Below are 24,297 nucleotides of genomic sequence, written 5' to 3'. Positions count from 1 at the left end.
TCATGGCGGTCGGTCTTTCCACCTGGAGGTGAGGGGGGTCCCCACTGGAAGTCCCTTTACAAGGGAGTCCTTCCCATGCACCTTGGGGATCTCGGCTGGAGGGTGCTGCATAAAGCGGTGCCCTGCAATAAGTTCTTTAGTTTGTACACGGATCTCCCAGCCGCGTGTCACTTCTGCGGGCTGGAGGAGACCGTGTACCATATGTACGTGGAGTGTGTGAGGCTGCAGCCCCTTTTCGCGTATTTGCGTGGGCTGCTTCTCGCATTCTGGTTGCATTTCAGTCCCACCCTATTCATATATGGTCATCCAGTAAGGAGGGGGGCACAGAGGGATGAGGTTGTCCTTGTCAACTTGCTCCTGGGGCTGGCGAAAATTGCCATCCGTGGCTCCTGGAAAAGGGTGGCAGGAGGTTCTCCCTGGGCGGACTGCCTGGCTATGTTTAGGGGGTATGTTCGTGCCCGGGTGAATATTGAAAAGAAATATGCACAGTCCACGGCGACCGTAGAGATGTTCCGGGACCGTTGGGCTCCGCGGGGTGTAAATGCCATCATTGATGAGGATGGCAATATATTGGTTTAACATGTATTGTCTGTTTGTAGTGTAGTAAATGTGTTAGTCACTGGTTTTGTAAATATTGTATAGCACTGACATTTGTAATAAGGAATTTTGTTTAAAAAAAAAACAGACTACTGCCCTCACGGTGGATACATCCAACACAGCAGTCGGTAGAGTGCTGTAACAACTCATCGAGGGTCGCTGGCAACCCCTGGCGTTATTCAGCCAACACCTACGACCACCCGAACTCAAATACAGTGCTTTCGACTGGAAGCTATTGGCACTATACCTGGCAATCCAGCATTTCAGGTACTTCTTAGAAGGTAGGCCCTTCACTGCGTTCACTAACCACAAACCGCTTACCTTTGCGTTCACGAAGGAGTCCGACCCCTGGTCGTCCCGCCAGCAGCGTCATCTGTCCTACATCTCCGAGTACACGACGGACATCCGGCATGTCTCGAGAAAGGACAACATTCCAGACTGACCATACAAGCCCTGTCCCGGGGGTGGACTATGCAACGCTGGCAGAGGCACAGTAGGCAGACGAAGAGGTCCCTAGTTACAGGACTACGGTCTCCGGTTTGCAGCTCCAAGACCTCCCCGTAGGCCCAGGTGAGAGAACCCTACTGTGTGATGTAGCTACTGGCCAACCCCTCCCCGTCGTCCCAGCAGCCTGGCGCCGGCTGGTTTTCGAGTCCATTCACAACTTAGCGCACCCCTCCATCAGGACAACCATCCGGCTGGTCTCCAACAGGTTCGTGTGGCATGGACTTCGTAAACAGGTCAGTGAATGGGCCAAAACGTGTATGCAGTGCCAAATGGCCAAGGTGCAGGGGCACACCAAGGCTCCGCCGCAGCAGTTCGAACCCACCCGCCGGAGGTTCGACCACATTCATGTGGATATCGTGGGGCCCCTGCCAGTGTCACGAGGAGTGCGGTACCTCCTAACTATGATAGACCGGTTCACCAGATGGCCAGAGGCAGCCCCGCTCACCAACACCACCTCCGAATCCTGCACCCGAGCACTGATCGCAATCTGGGTAGCACGCTTCGGGATACCAGCCCACATTACCTCCGACAGAGGCGCCCAGTTCACCTCCAGCCTGTGGTCAGCTATGGCCAACCTTTTAGGGTCACAGCTACACCACACAACTGCCTACCACCCACAGTCAAACGGACTAGTGGAGCGCTTCTACCGTCACCTGAAATCCGCTCTCATGGCCCGCCTGGAGGGGCCTAACTGCGTGGATGAACTTCCCTGGGTCCCACTCGGAATCCGCACGGTGCCCAAGGAGGATCTGCACACCTCGTCGGCCGAGTTGGTGTACGGCGCACCCCTGGTAGTCCCAGGAGAGTTCATACCAGCCCCAAGGGGGCAAGAGGAAGAACCCGCAGCAGTCCTGGACAGACTACGTGAGAGGCTCGGTAACCTGGCCCCCATACCCACTTCACAGCACGGACAGAGCCGGACCTGCGTGCCCAAAGACCTGCAGAACTGTAAGTTTCTTTTTGTACGACCAGGTGGACACCGGGCACCACTACAGCGGCCCTACGAGGGGCCGTTTAAGGTGATCAGGAACAACAGGTCTACATTCGTGCTGGACAATAGGGGGAGAGAGGAGGCTTTCACAGTGGACCGACTCAAACAGGCCCATGTGGACTTGGCGCAGCCGGTCCAGGCTCAGGCACCGCGGCACAGGGGCAGACCTCCCAAACAGAGGCCAATCCAGACTGTGGACATGTGGACATTGGGGGATGTACCGCCGGTTCTGGGGTGGGGGGGGGTTATGTGGCAACCCACTTTCTAGCACACAGAACCAGTGTGCGCCTGCAGAGAGGCCGGCCCCAAAAAGGGCGCCAGGCCATCTTCACCAGCAGGGGGAAAATCCCGCGCGCAGAAAGGGTCTGCAATTATGCATTCCCCACAGCAGTCCCGCCCAGGGAGGGCGGGAACGGGAGGGCTTTAAAGCAGGCCACGAAGTTTGAATAAATCTCTTTTATCGCAACTCTAACTCACCGACTACATGTGGTTATTTTAGCGCTGCATGTAGCACACCGCTACAGACCCACAATTAACCACAGCAAAGTCACCATATTAATACTACACCTTCAATTTATAAGCACTTCTAAGAAATCAAGCACCTACTTGCAGGTTGCTTCACTGAAGAAAGCTTTTGATCTGGAAATTGTATTCAATTTTAACTGAGCCAAACCTTGCAGAAACAAGTAGGGTATTTTGCATAATAGAAAGCACACACTCTCCGATTCAGGAACAGCTCCTTCCCCTCTGCCATCCAATTCCTACATGGATATTGAATCCTTGAACACCTCACTTTTTCAATATTTCTGTTTTTTGCACGATTTTTAATCTATTCAATATACGTATAGTGCAATTTATTTATTTATTTCCCTTCTATATTATATATTGCACTGAACTGCTGCTGCTAAGTTAACAAATTTCACGTCACATGCCGGTGATAATAAACCTGATTCTGGTAGTACAAGCAGAAGGGCTATAAAAGAACTCAGTGAATTTTGCAAAGGTGTTAAAATTTCTCCAATAGATTTCAAGAAAACACTGTTTTCAAGAATATGTCCTATGGTTGATTGTGTCAAGAGATGCATAAGCTGCATTGCTATGCCACTGCTTTGTCAGCTTTCTCATCAGTCTCACCCATACATAGATAAACCTCACAGATCTAAAAACTGTGCAAAACTTCTTTGATGTCTAATTCCTGCTGCGACTGACCACCAGAGAGCAATTACTATCACTTAAATTGTAGGTTTCTGGTGACTTTCCTACAAGGATTTCCAGAATAAAAAAATCTGTCACACAGCTAAGTATCAAATTACAATGGAACATAACTGAGCTTTATGAGACACTATTTATTCAATTGGACACAACTTCATTAAGACAAACTCTTCAACCTTTTTATATTAAATGGCATGGGAACATTCAGAATAACAAGAACGAAAGATGCCCAATTATTGTCTATTTGATCAGTTTCAATTTCAAACATGAAATCAAAGTCAGCACATCAGCAAACTCAATCTACGGAACATAATCATGGTCAGAAGTGTGGCAAGGAAAATTGAGAGGACCGAACCATTTTACAGACTTGGGACTCATTTGAACACCTCTGGCCAGTCACAACTATCAAATAATCATCACTTGAGCAAGTCAATTGTTGGAAACTAAACAAAGTGTTCGAATCAAAATCACAAAGCATGGAAACAGGCCAATTAGATGTTGAGTGTAGATATGAAGGAGGGAGCTACGCAATTATAGAAAGGTGAAATAAAAGACTTGAGAACTGGGTTGAGGATGTCCAAGGGGCCCAGAAGGAAGAGATCCAAAACCTACAAACAAAAAGGAATGCTAGCAATTACACAAGGAGAGCACTTGATACCTCATGTGACCATGGTCTGGGAGTCTCATCACCAAGCACTCTCAGATCTGAAGAATTAAACATCTCCTCATGATTCTTGGGTTTATTCCACCCAGTAAAAGCAAACTGTCAGACTAATATCAAATTTGTCATTAAAATTTTGAAAAGCCTGGTACAATTCCAAGCAACATTTTGATTAATATTTGCCTCCTAAAAAATTCCACCCCTAGGGAAGTAGGATTTACAAAACGTAAAAGAATTCTTCCTAAATTTATAGATATAATGGAACTCCAGCATTAAATTGATGTAGACTTCCAGTATCTCAAAAGGCAAACATAGCTGCTCACAGAAAATGGAGCAATTATCATTGTTTCAAGTACGCACCTCAAATGCTTGGGCTGCAGTTTGCAATTTACTGTTGATTCAATAAGTGTTGATCTCACAGCTCGTTTCTCAGCACGAAGCTATTTAAAAAAAAAAATTGCAGTTTGAAGCTACATTATGGACCACAAATCAAATCAATTTTAAATTCTAAACACGCACTGAAAATTAGTTAAGTGCTTATCACATTTCCAAGATTGTCAGTGAACAATGCTAAGGAGATATTCAATTTTATCTTGAGGCAAACAGAAAAATTAAATTGTGCACAACCAACTCCCGTGAACTGGATATTTTTAAATAAAATATTAATATTTTTGGATCGGGGCACTGCTGGTGAGGTCAGTATTTATTGACCAACCGTAATCATTCTTGAAAAGCTAGTGATGAGCTGCCTTCTAGCACATGTAGATCACAGACAGCTGTTAGATTAGTAGCTGGGATTTAGACCCAATGATGGTGAAGGAATAGCTAAACATTTCCAAGTCAAGATTGTCTGCTACTTGGAGGAGAACAAGATCATAGCATGCCAATGGCCTGAAACCCTTACCCTTTTCAGTGATAGAGATGGGGTTTGGAAGACAAAATACCCTACGTGAATAACTGCAACACATTTTGTACATGTTACTCACTGCACACTGACGGTGGAGAGAATACATGCTATGGTTAATAGAGCAAGCTCAATTGCCCTGGAGAGTGTTGACCTTGAACATTTCTGGGGATGAACTCATCGAGGCAAGTAAGGAGTACATCATTATACTATCCCTTGTATTTGAAGGAAAGGCTTAGGAGTGTCAGAAAGAAAGTCTGGCTTGTTTTTGTAGCCATGGTACTATCTGGCTAGTCCAGTTGAATTTCTGACCAATGGTAGTCACCAGGAGCAATTTAGTGATGGTAATGCCATTAAACATCCAGGATAGATAATGGTGCTTTCTCTTGTTCAAGATGGCAATTGTACAAGCAATTTTTGTGCAGACATGTCCAAATGTATCAAAGTCTTATTGCACATAGGAGTCCACTTCTGGCCATATAAAGGAAGTTTGATAATTTAAGCAGCTGAAGATGTTTGGGCCTGGGATACTACCCTTAGGAACTCCTCCCATGCCTTAATGATTGAACTCTATGGAAATAAAGACTTATAAATTCAAGTGGGCCAATAGAACCCTTAACAGCATTCAAAATCAAAAGCACTGGATTTCCTCAAGTGTGTCTGAAAATCAAATTACTCAAAGAAAATTGATGTATAAATTCAGCAGCTTCTTGCTGAAACATATGGAAAGTGAACTTCCATAGTGAAGAGCTGTGAGTGAAAGATGTGAGAAAAGCACTGAGGAACTTGCTGACTGTGCAGCTGAAATAATATTACGGGTATAATTATATTGCCTCTGGTTAAATTGTTGAAAATTCTACTTGTCAGACAGGATTTGATTGGGTCCACTTTGCATATAGTTCATAAAGCAAAAAATTTATTCTGCAATCCAAATAAAGACTATAATGACAGTCGTGCAGAGGGAAAGGTGCTTGTTTTTGGTTCAAATGTATATTACACAATAATGGCTTGAATTTTCAGTTTTTAAACTGAATAACAAGAAAAACATCCCAGTAACTAATATTTCACAACTGCTTAGTTTCCTGCTCCTAAATCCAATCGCTATACCCACACACGTTATTAAAACTCATCGCCAGCAATGCCAGGAAAGTATATTTTGTTTGTTTCTTTCTTTAAAATGCTGCATATCTTTCAAAATTCCACAAAGGACTATTGACTAGTGTCTGTAGGATGCATTGGCTTGTGTCATGGCTACTGAATTTCAGAAGACGCACGTGGTGCATCACAGATAACATTTAAAATTTGGCATCAACTTATGGAGCAATATAGACACTAAATGTCAGAAACTAGATAAAATGAATGAAATAATGAAGGAGAGAGGTGAATTAGTTTCAGCCATGGTATAATTGACTTTGCTGAATCTGTTGACCAAAACCTGTGAGATGTTTCACAAGAAAATCCTGCAGCATGAGCAGTACCACACCCTTCCCTGTTTAACAAGTACCTGCCAGTGGTTTCTGAAAATGATTTATGATGTGCTGCAACTGTGGTAAGACACGACATAATCAAAATCCTGTTGTAGCTGTCAGGACCTTGTATACATTATTTAACAATGAGAAAAATGGGAGGGATACAGGAGTTGCTAATATGGAAATTATGCAACTTTGTAATTCTCTCAAGCAACATTGTTCAAAAGTCTCTAAACATTAAGTAGTTCTAATGTGCAAGTAACTGGACAGTGATTCTGTAGAGGAGGCTCTTCTGTAAAATGAAATCTACATACCTTGATTTAGAAGGGATAAGAAGAGATGAAAGGTAGTGTAGCAGTTAGCACAACACTATTACAGCTCAGAGCTTTGGAGTACAGAGTTCAACTCCGACGCGATCTGTAAGAAATCTGTTTGTCTTCCCCGTTGAATATGTGGGTTTTCCCTGGGTGCTCCAATTTCCACCCACAGTCCGAAGACAAGGCGGGAAGGTTAAGTGGCCATTTTAAATTGTCCCGTGATTAGGTCTGGGTTAATCGGGGTTGTTGAGGGTTGTTGGGGTGGTATGGCTTGAAGGGCCAGAAGGGCCAGAAAGGCCCACACTGCGCTATATCACTATACAAACGAAGTGCCTGAACCTCCCCCCACCACTTGTATGAAACAGTGATAAAGGGAGGTGTTAACTTTACTCTAAAGGAGACTGATTTTATCATCCAGGAGGATACATTATTTAAACATTGCTTATCGGGTATATAGTTTAAATATGGACTTAAAGGTACTTGAGCAAGAACATGAACTTTAAAATCTTATTGGCTAACTATGTGTGCTGTAGTTTCAACTTAGCTGTCTTTAGTGAATGAAAGTTGATACATCTAATTTAATAAAAAAGATTAACAAATTGTGCCATTTCCTAAAGCAGTAAAAAAGAATCAAGGAATTAAAAGCACTGGACAATAGGCTATTTATATGCAGTTCAACACATCAGTCATTTAAGCAATATAATCAAAATGTTATCATTCCAAAGAAATTAAGGAAGAAAAATACAAATACACTACTTACAATATTCTGCTTTTTCTGCAGCTCCTCTAAATGCTCAAGGATGCTCTCATCAGCCAAGTCGAAAGGAGTCTGTCCCTGCAAATAGGATGCAAATAACCTCAAATGAGTCAAAAAAAATTAAAGAGTTAGACCCCAGAAATACGTCTGCAGTTCTCAAGTAGTTCTCAAAGGTGAGGGTGCTATTACAGAGGGAAAAAAAGATGCTGAAAAAGAAACATTTCCTTATTGAAAAGGATAGCAGCTGGATAAGGCAGCACCTGATACTCAAGACTACCCTTGTGTCAGGTACATTCTCAGCATTTCCGGTGCAGTTATTGGTTTCAATAAAAACTACATTTCAGTGGAATAAAGCTTTCTGCCAATTATGAGAAGTCTGCATGTATTTAAAAAAAACACCCCAACCCTAATGTAGACCAGCTTAAAGGTCCCAATCTTAAACGCAGAAGCCATACAGAGCAGCAATGCCATGTAGTGAGATGGACTAATTTGAATAGGCCTGAAACAGATAATAAAACTGGCAGTTAAGTCCTGCAAGGTTTTTGTTCCTGTCAAAGCTGTCTTTCGGGAGCCTTTAAAATCAATTACATATAACAGTACAGTACAAGAACACGCTCCCCAGTTTACATTATAGGTACCTAACTCACAAATCCCCTCAAAATTTTTTCCCTCTCACCTTAAACCCATGCCTTTTAATACATTTCATTTCCACCATGGGAAAAGGCACTCACTATCTTCCCTTCCCATGCCTCACATAATTCTCTAACTGTACTTCTATCAGGTCACCTTTCAGCCTGACACTCCACAGAAAACAAATCCAGTTTATCCTAACTCTCCTTATAGCTGATTCAGAATTCCAGGTGACATCCTGGTGAACCTCTCCTGCAGCCGCCCTCTAGTAAGATGACCAAAACTGCACACAATATTCCAAATGTAGCCTAGCCAAATGTTCTTTTATAATTGTACAGCTACAACATAACTTCCCTACTTTTACACACAGGACCCTGACTGATAAAAACAAGCATACTATACACCGCTAGTACCCTAACAACTCCTTGAAAGCATTACCACTTTCAAGGAGTAATGGACTTGTACCCAATGATCACAAGATTTACTTTCTTCTCAAAATGCACCTTACCCAATTTAAATCCCATCTGCTATTTCTCTGCACAAATTTCCAACTGACCTACTTGCTGAATCTTTGACAACCTTACTCACACAACTCCACCAATTTTCACATTGCCTGCAAACTTAATCACACCACGGCATTTTTATTCAAATCATTCATACATTACAAAGGTCCTAACGTTGATCCTTGTGGAACACCACTAGCCAGAGAATCCTAGACAGGAAAATACCCCTCCAGTACCCTCCAAGTTTGTATCCAGTTTAGCAACTCAATAGGAATTCCAAGTCATCTTCTGCCCATTATGATGGACCTTATCAAATTCTTTACTAAAGTTAACGTAGGCAACATTCACTGTTATAGCCCTAATCATCTTTGTCACCCCCCCCCAAGTATTCACATTTGAAATGAGGATTTCTTCACCTCCCATCTCACCCCCCAACACACACACACACACACACACATATGCTTACTATGCTATAACAAGTCCATGTTTTTCCAAATGCAAGTAATTCTGTCCCTAAGAATCTTCTCCAATAATTTCCTTACCACTAATGTCAGGTTCTGAGGCTCCCTAACCTATAATTGCCCCTCTTAAGCTAAAACTATCTGCTCTCTAGTCTCAAGGTCCTCACACATGGCTGTAAATGATATCATGATCTATGTCAATCCCGCATATCTAATGCTTTCACAGTGTACATGATGAATAAATTCTTCCAGCCAGGTACAGGTATTGATTATAACCGACATTTTGATGACAAACTCTGCCATCTTCATCAGGGATGAGATGGAGAAGACGGCAGAGCTTGTCATTAAAACGATGATTACAATTGATACCTTTACCCAGCTGGAAGCACGAGAAGAGGTTATTAAACGTGATTAAAGTTTAAAGTTAGCCTTTTCCCTCAGAGGCATTTCAGTCTATTCAAATGACACAGATTTTTTTTTATTCTACAGATATAGCACACAACAGCCCCTTCCTGCCCACTGAGCTGCATTGTCCAGTAACCCACCAATTTAACCCCTAGGACCATTTTCACTGACCAATTAACCTACTAAGCAGTATATCTTTGGACTGTAGGAGAATAGCGGAGCACCCAGAGGAAACACATGCGCACACAGTAAGAACGTACAAGCCTTCTTACAGAGGATGCCGGAATTGAACTCTAATCTCTGATGCCCTGAGCTGTAAAACTGTCAAGCTATGCTACTGTAGCTTGGCTACTACACTTGCCACAGGCTCAGCCAGCAGATAGATCAAGTGGAGTGCTGGGAAGCTGGGAAGGTTTGAGCTCCGTCTCTGGATTTTGCGCATCATCACAAGTGGGGCCTACCACCAGTTAAAGTCTGTGCAGCTAACTCTGCATGGATTCTCCAAACGTGTAATGCAGAGTAAATGATAAGGGAGATGAGGCTGAGTACAGGGCTACGATAGGAAACTTTGTCACATGGTGTGAGCAGAATTATCTGCAGCTTAATGTGAAAAAGACTAAGAAGCTGGTGGTAGACCTGAGGAGAGCTAAGGCACTGGTGACCCCTGTTTCCATCCAGGAAGTCAGTGTGGACATGGTGGAGGATTACAAATACCTGGGGATGTGAATTGACAATAAACTGGATGGGCCAAAGAACACTGAGGCTGTCTACAAGAAGGGTCAGAGCTGTCTCTATTTCCTGAGGAGACTAACATCTGTCGGACGATGCTGAGGATGTTCTGTGAGTCTGTGGTGGCCAGTGCAATCATGTTTGCTGTTGTGTGCTGGGGCAGCAGGCTGAGGATAGCAGACACCAACAGAATCAATAAACTCATTCGTAAGGCCAGTGATGTTGTGGGGATGGAACTGGACTCTCTGACGGTGGTGTCTGAAAAGAGGATGCTGTCCAAGTTGCATGCCATCTTGGACAATGTCTCCCATCCACTACATAATGTACTGGTTGGGCACAGGAGTACATTCAGCCAGAGATTCATTCCACCGAGATGCAACACAGAGCGTCATAGGAAGTCATTCCTGCCTGTGGCCATCAAACTTTACAACTCCTCCCTTGGAGGGTCAGACACCCTGAGCCTGGTCCTGGACTTATTTCCTGGCATAATTTACATATTGCTATTTAATTATTTATTGTTTATTACTACTTAATTATTTATGGTGCAAATGTAACGAAAACCAATTTCCCCCGGGATCAATAAAGTATGACTATGGCTATAACAGCTTGAAGCAGATGTTAGCAGCTCCTAACACATTCTGGCCCACTATTACGGCACTCTAATAAAGTTGAAGCAACACAACTTTTTTTCTCCAGCTAAAATGACTGTGACCTCCTTTTTGTTTAAGTATGCCCTATAAAAGTTCCCTGAGTAGCAAAGGATATCATTCAGTAACTAGACCACCCAGATTCAATCTGTTGTGGCACAGAAAAGGAGCCCATCTCCAAAATGTCTGATTGGATACATTTAAAAATTGTTTCTCTTTAGCTGGTTTAAGAGTTCAGTATCTGACATGAAATAAATTACATCATTCTTCATCCATGTCCAAACAAATATTAATGAACATCTTCTGAGATACCACAAATTAAATTTTATAAATGATTACAAACAAAACAGCTTATTAGATGCAACTGACCACTTTGTTAACAGCATCCATATCAGAAAAATTCTCAATGAGGATTCGACAGGCTTCCTCTTTGCACCAGTGAGCAGCAGCATGAAGCGGTGTCCAGCCATCATTGTCCTTGATGTTTACATCATATCCAGCCTGAATTAGGAGCCTTGAAAAATAAATAAAAAGTATCAAAATCAATTGCAGATTCTTGCGCCTTCCTCTACCTTTGCCAATTTTTCTCCATTTTATCTCTTTGTTTTCTCTAGCAAAACTCTAGGGAATACCTACAAGCAGTAACATATCTTAATGACAGAAATGGGAAATGCTGTAAATATTAAATCAGGTCAGTTTGCATCTGTGAAGACTTAATGTTTCAGAGAGAGGAGCAATGTTTCAGTTCATCAGCTAGAAGTATTAATCATTGTTTCTCTTCTCATATTTCTCCACCCACCTCTTTTAAGCATGTTAGCATCAAATTATTCAGTCCTGCTTTATCCCTTAATATAATCCGGGCTGATTCTCTACATTAATATCATATTCACACCTTCTGCTCATACTCCTCAATGCCTTTTGCACCAGAAAATCTATCTTCTTAAAGACAGGAAGTGTATGAATAAATTTCTTACGTCAACCTCAAATCCGTTGGCCTGTCCCTTGTTCTAAACATCCCAGCACTGGGAAACAACCTCATCAGATCCAGTCCATCTTATCCCCAATTTTGTAGAGTTTCAACTAAATCCCCTTTCACTTTTCTATGCTCTAGTGAAAACAAATCCAATTGATTTAATCTCTCCATATCTGGCAGCCCTGCACTTTATTCCTTGCACAATTTGCAAGAACTTGAGCACTTCCATTTTAAAGTACATCAAGTGCGGCTATAATGACACTGATGAACATAGTCATATCCATATCCAAACAGGGTTTACATTTCCTTACAGTGGTACAGAAATAAATTGCAACACCACTCCCAAAGATCTTACACATCAAAAGTGACCACTTTACATTTCATTCAGCTATAGATGTCCAGCACAATGAAATGCAGGAAAATGTTTAAATGGAGAATATGCTAGCCGTATATTTTGTAGAAAATTTGATTTGGGAAAAAAATAAACAATTTAGTGTTTAGTTCTGTAATCAGAGGCCTCAATGAAATCTTTGCACTCTTCTCCAATGACTTGTTTAGTGAATCGCTCATCTGCAGAGTGAGAGCTGCTCTAAAGAGGTGGAGTAATGAGGAACTGAATTTACCACCAGTACCTATAGAGGAGAAAGGACATGCATAGTGGTCTGGAGTTCCGATTGCAAACCAATGACCTTAATGAAAGGATGTGTTTATACATTGGACACATGTCAACATGCACAAAATGATACCATTTCCAAGCCAAAACACAGGAAAAGCTGCACAAAGTTTATCAACAGAAAATTATAACAAAATATTAACATTAGTAATGTTAATTCGAGGTAATTTGTTATTTCTCAATACTTACTTTAAAACCTCCAAATAGCCTTTTGCAGCAGCCACATGCAGAGCCGTACCACCTGATTTAGTATTTCTTACATCCTCTATTTTGCCACTGTTTAACCATTGCCTGGCATCCTGCAGCATTCTGTGTTCTTCTTCTTTCCTCGCTGCTTCAACATCAATTGCTAGAGAGAAAGAATGCCGAAGATCAAGTAAAAAGTACTTCACTTTTTAGAGAAAATATAGAGCCATTAAATGCTAATCCAAATACAAAGTGCAGCAATTTATAATTCTTCATATTTGGTGCATGACCTACTTGCACTATATTTATTCTTCAACAGTTATTATTTCTCTCTTTGCTTCCCAACACAATATTGTATTTTTCCCAATCATAAAGTTTTATCCTAACTTTGAAAATCTTATATCAAGGCACTCTCAAATAACTAACACAGCAGAAAGCAACAATGCCTCTGTTCTTAATTTGTTTTTGAATGTGCATTTAGATCATCTGTTCTAGCTTATAATGAAAATTGTTAATTGTAAATAACTAAATTGATAATGATAGCAATCAGCTATCACAGAGCAATTGTACACAATATGTCCAGCTTATTATTTTTTTTATATAAAACGTGAATTCTCATTTTTTAGCTGCTCAATCATAATGCACAGTTTAACATGCATGGAATATAATATTTAAAGTTTTGCAGGCTACTGCTTGAAAGGTTCAAGGTATTTCAATCAAAGGAGGATTTTGCTATCAGATATTTGCTCTTGAAATACAAAGGGAAAACAGACCATCACAAATCCAGTGCAGAGAAATTCAACCGTCCAATTTTATACCAACGTTGAGAAGGCCAGTGACTGCAGAGGAACACTGAATTGTCACTGCTTAGTGAGAAATAATAGCTACAATGATATAATAAGCAGGGAGTTGCATTAGATTTCTTTTGCAGTAAATTAGATGTGAAAGTCAGAAACTACAATATGATATTTACTAATATCCAAATGTGTGTTTCAGTTCAATGAACAAACTGAGCATTCATAATTGAAGTGGGAAGCCTGGAATTCCTCAGCCACCAGTGCACAGATTTTCAGGTCACCTCTCCCACTTCTCCAATTATTTATTTATTTATTTATTGCTGTTCTTATAATTTATTTAGTGATGCAGCCAGAGTTCGCCCTTCCGGCCTTTCGAGCCACAGCACCTCAGCAACCGCCAACAAGCCCTAACCTAATCATGGGACAATTTACAATGACCATTAACCTTCAGGTACGTCTCTGGACAGTGGGAGGAAACGGGTGGACCCAGAAAAACCAGCACATTCCATGGGGAGGATGTACTGAGGCTCCTTATTGAACAGCACTGGAATTGAACTCCAAACTCCAGAACACTCCAAGCTGTAACACCATCGCACTAATCATAAAGGTTAGAGCCACAGAGCTAATAGTTCGTTGAAAAGCAGTGCACACCACTTGATATGCAACACTGACATCACTCCACATGATTAGCCTTAACCCTGGCCGTCTAGAAAGAAATGGAGTTGCTGCTTTTCCATAGAATAATCAAGTCAGTCAGATATTATAAAAAGTAAAAATGCCTTTGTATCAACACACATCAAAGTTGCTGGTGAGGTGAATGCAGCAGGCCAGGCAGCATCTCTAGGAAGAGGTACAGTCGACGTTTCAGGCCGAGAGGATAATGCCTTTGTATGTATGGCATGCATGGTTCTACCTTACAGTTTGCCTAGAAAGTATATACCATTTTTCCCAAAGCTTCTGCATTCTGCAGACATTATTGTACCTGGACCTTACCACTGCCTAGTATATTAAATATACACCCCAAACACATTACAAAGGGATATAGTGTTGGTGGGCAGGTGGAGTGGGGTAAAGAAATTGATAAATCTAAATAACCAGTAATATTTTCCGTTAAAATCTTCTCTAGGTTGCTGGTACTAAATATTATTCTAAAAAGCAAAAACTTGTATAATTGTTTTAGAATAAATTGTTACATATTATTTATATTAACAAAAGAAATTACTGTATGTGGCCCGACATAAAAACAGAAAACACTAGAAACACTCAAGTAATGCAACATCTTAATGAAAGAAACTTTGTTAACATTTGAGGTAGAAGACCACGTCAAAACAGAGAAGGAAAATCAGGTTTTTTTAAATAGTATGTGGGGGAAATGGATAGGATAGATGCTGCCTGACCTGCTTAATTCCTGCTTTGAAATCAAGTTTCCAGTTTCTATTGTTTTTTCCATATTTATTCACAAATATTCCAAACCAAGACAGCAATTATGTTACACAACTTAAAAATATAACTATTAATATTAATCAGATTTATAACAAACCAGAACAGAGTCTGAAATTCACACAAGTACCTCAAGAGGGCAGCCTCGCCCTGCTTAAATCTTGAATCAAGCCAGTTGACTTAGAATAGTTTAAAGATAATGATAAAAACATTTAATAGATTTTAACTGCTAATAATTTTTAAATGCATTTGCAATATTAACCCAATATTAGTTCATTCAAAATGCTGGTGCTCAACAATTTGGTAATACTCACTGTCAGAATCAGGTTTGATCACCAGCATGTGTCATGAAATCTGGAGTTCAGCAGCAGCCACTACATTGCTTAATAATTTAAAAACTACAAATTTCAATAAGTAGTGCAAATAGAGGGGAAAAAAGTGAGGTATTGTTCATGGACTCATTGTCCATTCAGGTATCTGATGGCAGAGGGGAAGATCTGGTTCCAGAAATGTTGAGTGTGTCTCTTCAGGTTCCTATAATTACTCTTTGATCGTAGCAATCAGAAGAGGGCATGACATGGGTGTTGGAGATCTTTAATGATGGATGCTGTTTTATTCAAGGCATCGCTGTTTGAAGAAGTCCTCAATGCTGAGGAGTCTAGAACCTATAATGGAACTGGGTGAGTTTACAACTTTCTGCAGCTATTTCCAATTTGTGCAGTGGTCTCCATATATTAGATGATGGTGCAACCAGTTAAAATGCTCTCCATGTTACATCTGTAGAAATTTGAGTGTCCCTGGCCACATAACAAGTCTCCTCAAACTCCCTAATGAAATACAGCCACTGTCCAGCCCTTTTTGTAACTGCATCAACATGTTGAGCCCAAGACAAATCTTCAGAGATGTTGACACCCAGGAACTTGAAACTGTTCACACTTTCTACTGCTGATGCCTTGATGAGGAATGGCGTGTTTCCTCAACTTCCCACTCCTGAAGTCCACAATCAATTCCATGTTCTTACCAATGATGCATGCAAGATTACCACTCAAACAGCTGATCTATCTTGCTCATGTACTCCTCCACATCACCATCTGAAATTCTGCCAACAACATTTGTGTCGTTGGCATATTTCTAGATGGCAGCTGAGGTGTACCTAGCTACACAGTCATAGGTGCACAGAAAGTGGAGCAGTAGGCTACTTGGGCACTGGTATAATTGTGGCCCTTTTGAATCAGGTGGATAATCAGGAACGGGAGTCTAAGACTTCTGTGTTTCCATTGTACCTTCAGACCAGCTCGTCTTCTGTATTTCCATTTTCTTAAAGGAGTAATGCACTTGCGACGTGATTCTGCAGTCTGGGATTTTGAGTATCAATAGATTTTTTAAATATCTTAAAGCAATGCTGCTTACTGAAGTACTCATGGCTGTGACTGTGGATTTCATCTATAGTATATAAAGTTACACCAGTATATAATAGGACTGGTTGGTTTATGGAAGACTTGCACATTTTATTCAAAACAAAAACTTCTGCTGGAAGATGCAGGTAATACACTAACACAGCAACTCCATAATTCCATCAACAGAGCAACGTCACCTTTTGTAGAATGACAATTTAACTCATTAAGCACATTAAGAATGATGCAGGCCAGACTGAGGACTGTGCATCATTTTCTTACTTCACTTAAAAAGGAAATTGATTGTGTTTTGGTTGACTTGAGTATAGGAAATTGATTGTGTTTTGGTTGACTTGCACAATACTCAAGTCAACACATGAGATCATCTATCACCAATTGAAAAGTTAACATTTAACAGTGTCAGAGACTGGAGTAAATGAACTTGGCTGACATGAGAGCAATGTGTTGAACGAGATCTGCATTGTCAGGTGGGCTGCCCTGCAAATCTGTTGTTAAAACCCAAGGTTTTATAAGTCTCTCAATTTATGTGAAGGATCCCAAGCCAATGTCTGAAAAACAGAAAAGGTACTTCAGAAATTTCAATTATTGCAAAACCATATGATCTGGTCATTTACTTCATTCTTTTTTGCATGAGACTATTGCATTCAAGTCAGCTAATACATTTTTTGCATTAGTTGTAAGGTATATTATGAAATTTTGAAATAAGATTTATTTATATTTGGTCTTTAGGGCATCTTCATGTTGCAATGATTCCACTGAATTTAAAGGATATTTACCCTTTAATGTTGCTTGTAAAATCTGGGTGGTGGGTGAAAGAGATCCTCAACAACGTTTTGGGCCCGCAATGTACCAGACGCCGGATAAAAGTCACAAATGGGGGGGTGATGAAAACAAAGACCCAAGTGATCCTCTGTAGGATCTTGTGCTCAGATGCCTTACAGCTTCCATTCCACACGATGATGCAACCAGAAAGAACATGCTTAATGGTGCTCTTGTAGAAAAGTGTTGGAATGGGGGCAGAGGGCCTTGCACACCTCAGTCTCCTCAGCAAATTAAGACCCTGCTGTGCCTTCTTGACTAGTGAGAAGCTGTTGTGGGTCCAGGTTAGATCATCCATTATCTCCACACCAAGAAACTTTGTGCCCTTCACTCGCTCCACAACAAAGCCATCAATGTGCAAGGGAAAGTGGTCAACCCTGCGCCTTTCTGAGGTTCACAATCATCTTTTTGTCTTGTCTACGTTGAGACTCAGGTTGTTGTTACACAACATTTGATAAGTCTCTCCACCTCCTCTCTGTATGCTGATTCATCATTGTTGCTAATGAGGCCAACCCATGTTGTATCATCAGTGAACCTGATGCGGTTTGAGCTGGATCTGACATGCACTCATGAGTCAGCAGTGGGCTGAGCACCCAACCCTTGGGGGCACCAGTTCTCAGAGTAAACTACTTAACTTGCTTTTGGGGGGGGGGGGGGGAATTTTGTGTTTTAAATTTACTTTGGATATTTCCTTCAACTTCCCGACCCATGGTGGAGGAACTGTATTATCAGACGAGTTCCGTGTACTCACTGAATAAAAGGAAAGGGAATAATATGGGTGGAAAATAAACAATGCTTTGGAATCTTAGGAAAGCTGCCTAAACATTTAAAATTCAGCCTTTATTGTTACAACTCAGCCCTGATTCTGTTTCACCCATATGTTGCCTCTAGAGACTGATAAGTACTTAGAATGGAACCAAGATTTATTTACATGTTTAATATTGCCGACTTATAATTTCTTTCCTCTCTAGATACTAGCTTCAATGCTTTATCAGGATTTTCGTTAAAATCAATGTTAAAACTAGTACAACCTTGCAGATAAGAATCCTGGCCTTGCACAAATGACAGCCAATTTACCATGGCCTAGACACATCCATATTTAGCAATCTTACCATCTTTCGGTACTGCATGGTTTACAGCTTAGCTTATGCAAGAGCTGTGATATAGTGACAGCTTTACCGTGACAAAAAAGATTACAAGAATTGGAAAAATAGCAAATTAAAGCTACCACCATCTTTCTACTTACAGATCTCACATTATAGGATGTCAAATATACATCTATTCCCTGACTTTTCTGTTGTCCAATGCCTCTTTCTCAATCTGGATTGTTACTAGGAGGTAGTGGAAAACATGTGAAATCATTAGCACGAAGGGTAGCCCTAAAAACCAATGCCTTATTACAGAGGCAATGTAGTCTGAGAAATTAATAGGATTAGTATCAACTACTTTGAACTTAAAAGCCCAGATTGAAATTTGAGAAAAAGTACTGCTTTATTTTATGAAATCTGACACATTAACTGTTACAAAATTTGCTTGATTTTTTTTTTGAAGCACAGAACAGTCTTAAATTAGTCTGGTTCGTCCTGCCCAACCGTGATGAGTAATTCTTTAAAATAGTCCAGTGATGCCAGTGTTCATCATGTGTTTAACTACAGATAAGCGCAGAGAATGGTTACCTAACACGCAGAAGATTTTCTGGCATTTGTTGAAACTCTTCATACTGTCAATCAACATCAAAGTTTAAGCTTCTTTGTTCAACATATCAAACTGAAATTCACAGCACCTGTCTTGGAAGTCAGTTATGCTGTGAGATAACATCTTATCATTGTCTGTACACGATCTCCAGGGTTGAGATCAATACTTCCTACAATATTTTACTGGGCATCAAGCAATACACAGTAAAATGTGAAACCTCAGGATTATCATCCCAATCATTTTCATTCTTAGAATAGCATGGAACTGAGAAAGACATATGGACATTGACATGGCAGAGATGTGGAAGGGAGTAGGGAGAGGAAGACTGGAATGCAAGGTATTTAGATGGAGATCTATTAAAGGCTGTCAATAAGACGTGCTTAAAAATTCAACTGCTTGCCATTTTTTCCAAATGTTACACAATCAAAAATTACAGAGATAAAAGATAACTGTTTGCAGGTTACTGTGTCTCGCCCAAAACATTTAAACCAAAAATTTCAGTCCTGAGACAGCTTAGTGCTGGACTGACTTTCTGCACCAGCCACACACAGGACGATATTACTTGCCACCATTGGAGCTATACAAGGGAACATTGGTATATTGTCAACTACTAGTTCTTAGAGCAAGTGAATATTACTGTCAGAATGCTGGAATGGAATCTTGCCTGATAAGTCAACTATTTACTTTGTACAACAACCCTTCACCTAGTATTATTGACCACTTCATGAACCAGTCCCATCCTTTATCTCGCTCCCAACTACATAATTGTCACAGGTTCCACAGATCTTTCTCAATCCTCAATTATCCAGAAACCCCCAACCCTCAGCCCACTATCCAACCTGGTCTGTGATCCCATTGCCACTGTCACACACAACCCAAAATAATCAGACTTCTCTTCCCCCACCCCCCACACCACCCCATCACTGCACCATTCAAATTTCAGTACAATCATTCCAACCTAAACTCCAAACAAACAGCACATTCTCCAATCCCATGTTGTGCAACTACTGTTCAGTGGCAACAGAGACTTGGACCCAGTTGAATTTTGCAGCCATGGGAAAGGGCAGATACAAATTAATGATCAAAGCAGAAATGAGACCACCACTGTTACACAATGATTTGATTTTAGTGATTAAGGTTCAAAGGTTTCCATTTCCAACAAAAAAATTGCAATATCATAATGATCAAGTTGTATCAATTTTTCTTAAAATGACATTTCACATTAAGATTAAAAACTTACTATTACAACCACATATTCTCCCACCCCTTGACAAGGATTCATTCAAGGATTAGATGCTTTGTTCACAGCAAAAAAAAATTACTTGTAGGGTAGACATTATGAACAAATTTATATAAAAAAGAGACAAGTCCTAGGATCCCAAGTATATTCACCTTCACAATATGCCAGATTTCAAACATTCATAATTTTTGCAGTCATGCTGCTGTCTTCTGCTACTTAACACCACACTACCCCCCTCCAGGCTTCTGTCAATCAAGGAACAAGAACTTCAGGCCAAGAGCAAAGGTCAGTTAAAACAGCACTATGACTGAAAAAGAAACTACAGTGGCAGTTTGTCTTCAAGAAATGCAATAAGCCATTCAAAGAAGCGTAATCATTTGCAGATTAGCAATGAGTTGTATTCTAATAAGCAGTCTGAAAATGTGTACTTTCTTGATTAAACTATATTCAAACTAGCCAACAAAACTAACAATATTTGCCCAGAATATCATTGTTTCTGTTTCATTTCTGCCATGTATTCCTAATGTGTTACATTCTTGATGCAATTCAGTTGTTGCCAATTTCACTCATGATACCAAGAGAGCTCCAAATTGGGGGAAAAACAAACAACTTCTACTGAAGCAACACACATCTAAGTTGCTGGTGAATGCAGCAGGCCAGGCAGCATCTCTAGGAAGAGGTGCAGTCGACGTTTCAGGCCGAGACCCTTCGTCAGGACTAACTGAAGGAAGAGTGAGTAAGGGATCTGAAAGTTGGAGGGGGAGGGGGAGATCCAAAATGATAGCAGAAGACAGAAGGGGGAGGGATGGAGCCAAGAGCTGGATAGGTGATTAGCAAAAGGGGATACGAGAGGATCATGGGACAGGAGGTCCGGGAAGTAAGACGGGGGGGCAGGGACCCAGAGGATGGGCAAGAGGTATATTCAGAGGGACAGAGGGAGAAAAAGGAGAGTGAGAGAAAGAATGTGTGCATAAAAATAAGTAACAGATGGGGTACGAGGGGGAGGTGGGGCCTAGCGGAAGTTAGAGAAGTCGATGTTCATGCCATCAGGTTGGAGGCTACCCAGACAGAATATAAGGTGTTGTTCCTCCAACCTGAGTGTGGCTTCATCTTTACAGTAGAGGAGGCTGTGGATAGACATGTCAGAATGGGAATGGGATGTGGAATTAAAATGTGTGGCAACTGGGAGATCCTGCTTTCTCTGGTGGACAGAGTGTATATGTTCAGCAAAGCGGTCTCCCAGTCTGCGTCGGGTCTCGCCAATATATAAAAGGCCACATCGGGAGCACCGGACGCAGCATATCACCCCAGTCGACTCACAGGTGAAGTGTTGCCTCACCTGGAAGGACTGTTTGGGGCTCTGAATGGTGGTAAGGGAGGAAGTGTAAGGGCATGTGTAGCACTTGTTCCGCTTACACGGATAAGTGCCAGGAGGGAGATCAGTGGGGAGGGATGGGGGGGACAAATGGACAAGGGAGTTGCGTAGGGAGCGATCCCTGCGGAATGCAGAGAGAGGGGGGGAGGGAAAGATGTGCTTAGTGGTGGGATCCCGTTGGAGGTGGCGGAAGTTACGGAGAATAATATGTTGGACCCGGAGGCTGGTGGGGTGGTAGGTGAGGACCAGGGGAACCCTATTCCTAGTGGGGTGGCGGGAGGATGGAGTGAGAGCAGATGTACGTGAAATGGGGGAGATGCGTTTAAGAGCAGAGTTAATAGTGGAGGAAGGGAAGCCCCTTTCTTTAAAAAATGAAGACATCTCCCTCGTCCTAGAATGAAAAGCCTCATCCTGAGAGCAGATGCGGCGGAGACGGAGGAATTGCGAGAAGGGGATGGCGTTTTTGCAAGAGACAGGGTGAGAAGAGGAATAATCCAGATAGCTGTGAGAGTCAGTAGGCTTATAGTAGACATCAGTGGATAAGCTGTCTCCAGAGACAGAGACAGAAAGATCTAGAAAGGGGAGGGAGGTGTCGGAAATGGACCACAAACCTGCCTGTCCTGGCCGACCTATTGTCTCAGCTTGCTCCTGCCCCACCGAACTCATTTCTGCATACCTCGACACTGTTTTATCACCCCTTGTTCAATCCCTTCCGACCTATGTTCGTGACACTTCTCACGCTCTTAAACTTTTCGATGATTTTAAGTTCCCTGGCCCTCACCGCTTTATTTTCACCATGGATGTCCAGTCCTTATATACTTCCATCCCCCATCAGAAAGGTCTCAAAGCTCTACGCTTCTTTTTGGATTCCAGACCTAATCAGTTCCCCTCTACCACCACTCTGCTCCGTCTAGCGGAATTAGTCCTTACTCTTAATAATTTCTCCTTTGGCTCCTCCCACTTCCTCCAAACTAAAGGTGTAGCTATGGGCACCCGTATGGGTCCTAGCTATGCCTGCCTTTTTGTTGGGTTTGTGGAACAATCTATGTTCCGTGCCTATTCTGGTATCTGTCCCCCACTTTTCCTTCGCTACATCGACGACTGCATTGGCGCTGCTTCCTGCACGCATGCAGAACTCATTGACTTTATTAACTTTGCCTCCAACTTTCACTCTGCCCTCAAGTTTACCTGGTCCATTTCCGACACCTCCCTCCCCTTTCTAGATCTTTCTGTCTCTGTCTCTGGAGACAGCTTATCCACTGATGTCTACTATAAGCCTACTGACTCTCACAGCTATCTGGACTATTCCTCTTCTCACCCTGTCTCTTGCAAAAACGCCATCCCCTTCTCGCAATTCCTCCGTCTCCGCCGCATCTGCTCTCAGGTTGAGGCTTTTCATTCTAGGACGAGGGAGATGTCTTCATTTTTTAAAGAAAGGGGCTTCCCTTCCTCCACTATCAACTCTGCTCTTAAACACATCTCCCCCATTTCACGTACATCTGCTCTCACTCCATCCTCCCGCCACCCCACTAGGAATAGGGTTCCCCTGGTCCTCACCTACTACCCCACCAGCCTCCGGGTCCAACATTATTCTCCGTAACTTCCGCCACCTTCAACGGGATCCCACCACTAAGCGCATCTTTCTCTCCCCCCCTCTCTCTGCATTCCACAGGGATCGCTCCCTACACAACTCCCTTGTCCATTCATCCCCCCCATCCCTCCCCACTGATCTCCCTCCTGGCACTTATCCATGTAAGCGGAACAAGTGCTACACATGCCCTTACACTTCCTCCCTTACCACCATTCAGGGCCCCAAACAGTGCTTCTAGGTGAGGCAACACTTCACCTGTGAGTCGACTGGGGTGATATACTGCGTCCGGTGCTCCCGATGTGACCTTTTATATATTGGCAAGACCCGACGCAGACTGGGAGACCGCTTTGCTGAACATCTACGCTCTGTCCGCCAGAGAAAGCAGGATCTCCCAGTGGCCACACATTTTAATTCCACATCCCATTCCCATTCTGACATGTCTATCCACGGCCTCCTCTACTGTAAAGATGACGCGACACTCAGGTTGGAGGAACAACACCTTATATTCCATCTGGGTAGCCTCCAACCTGATGGCATGAACATCGACTTCTCTAACTTCCGCTAAGCCCCACCTCCCCCTCGTATCCCATCTGTTACTTATTTTTATGCACACATTCTTTCTCTCACTCTCCTTTTTCTCCCTCTGTCCCTCTGAATATACCTCTTGCCCATCCTCTGGGTCCCCCCCCCTTGTCTTTCTTCCCGGACCTCCTGTCCCATGATCCTCTCGTATCCCCTTTTGCTAATCACCTGTCCAGCTCTTGGCTCCATCCCTCCCCCTCCTGTCTTCTGCTATCATTTTGGATCTCCCCCTCCCCCTCCAGCTTTCAAATCCCTTACTCACTCTTCCTTCAGTTAGTCCTGACGAAGGGTCTCGACCTGAAACGTCGACTGCACCTCTTCCTGGAGATGCTGCCTGGCCTGCTGCGTTCACCAGCAACTTTGATGTGTGTTGCTTGAATTTCCAGCATCTGCAGAATTCCTGTTGTTTACCTTCTACTGAAAGAAGTCAACCATTGTATGGAACAGGTACAAGACGGGTCAAATAATTTCCAGCATTCTGAGTGTTATCAATTAACTCTGTGGAAGGATTTATTTTCAGGACAATTTTGTTTTTAAAACTAGAAAATCACTGAATTAAAAACAGAAGATGTCACAACCAGTCAAGCAACATCTATCAAGGAGATAAAAACAAACAGCTGGAAGTACTCAGCAGCCAGGCAGCATCTGTGGAGAGAAATGAACGTCGATCTTTTGAATCAAGACAGTTCATCTGGTCTTGTGCCTTACAAGATAAACCAAC

The 24,297-nt window shown here is 42.1% G+C and overlaps 1 protein-coding gene across 2 annotated transcripts in view; it reads right to left on the bottom strand.

Annotated features, from left to right (window-relative positions):
* Positions 1 to 24,297, bottom strand: part of LOC140209922 (protein phosphatase 1 regulatory subunit 12A-like) — a 249,168-nt gene that overhangs the window by 125,771 nt on the left and 99,100 nt on the right. For both annotated transcript variants that reach the window (XM_072278585.1, XM_072278586.1), the window contains exons 4-7: positions 12,626 to 12,785; positions 11,160 to 11,304; positions 7,419 to 7,493; positions 4,329 to 4,408 (exon numbers count right to left, since the gene is read on the bottom strand). In XM_072278585.1, the coding sequence (XP_072134686.1) occupies positions 4,329 to 4,408; positions 7,419 to 7,493; positions 11,160 to 11,304; positions 12,626 to 12,785 (460 nt within the window). The remainder of the gene's footprint in view (positions 1 to 4,328; positions 4,409 to 7,418; positions 7,494 to 11,159; positions 11,305 to 12,625; positions 12,786 to 24,297) is intronic.

Source organism: Mobula birostris, chromosome 14 (assembly GCF_030028105.1).
Source record: "Mobula birostris isolate sMobBir1 chromosome 14, sMobBir1.hap1, whole genome shotgun sequence".
Taxonomy (NCBI): Eukaryota; Metazoa; Chordata; class Chondrichthyes; order Myliobatiformes; family Myliobatidae; genus Mobula; species Mobula birostris.
This window is presented reverse-complemented; position numbering and strand designations above follow the sequence as displayed.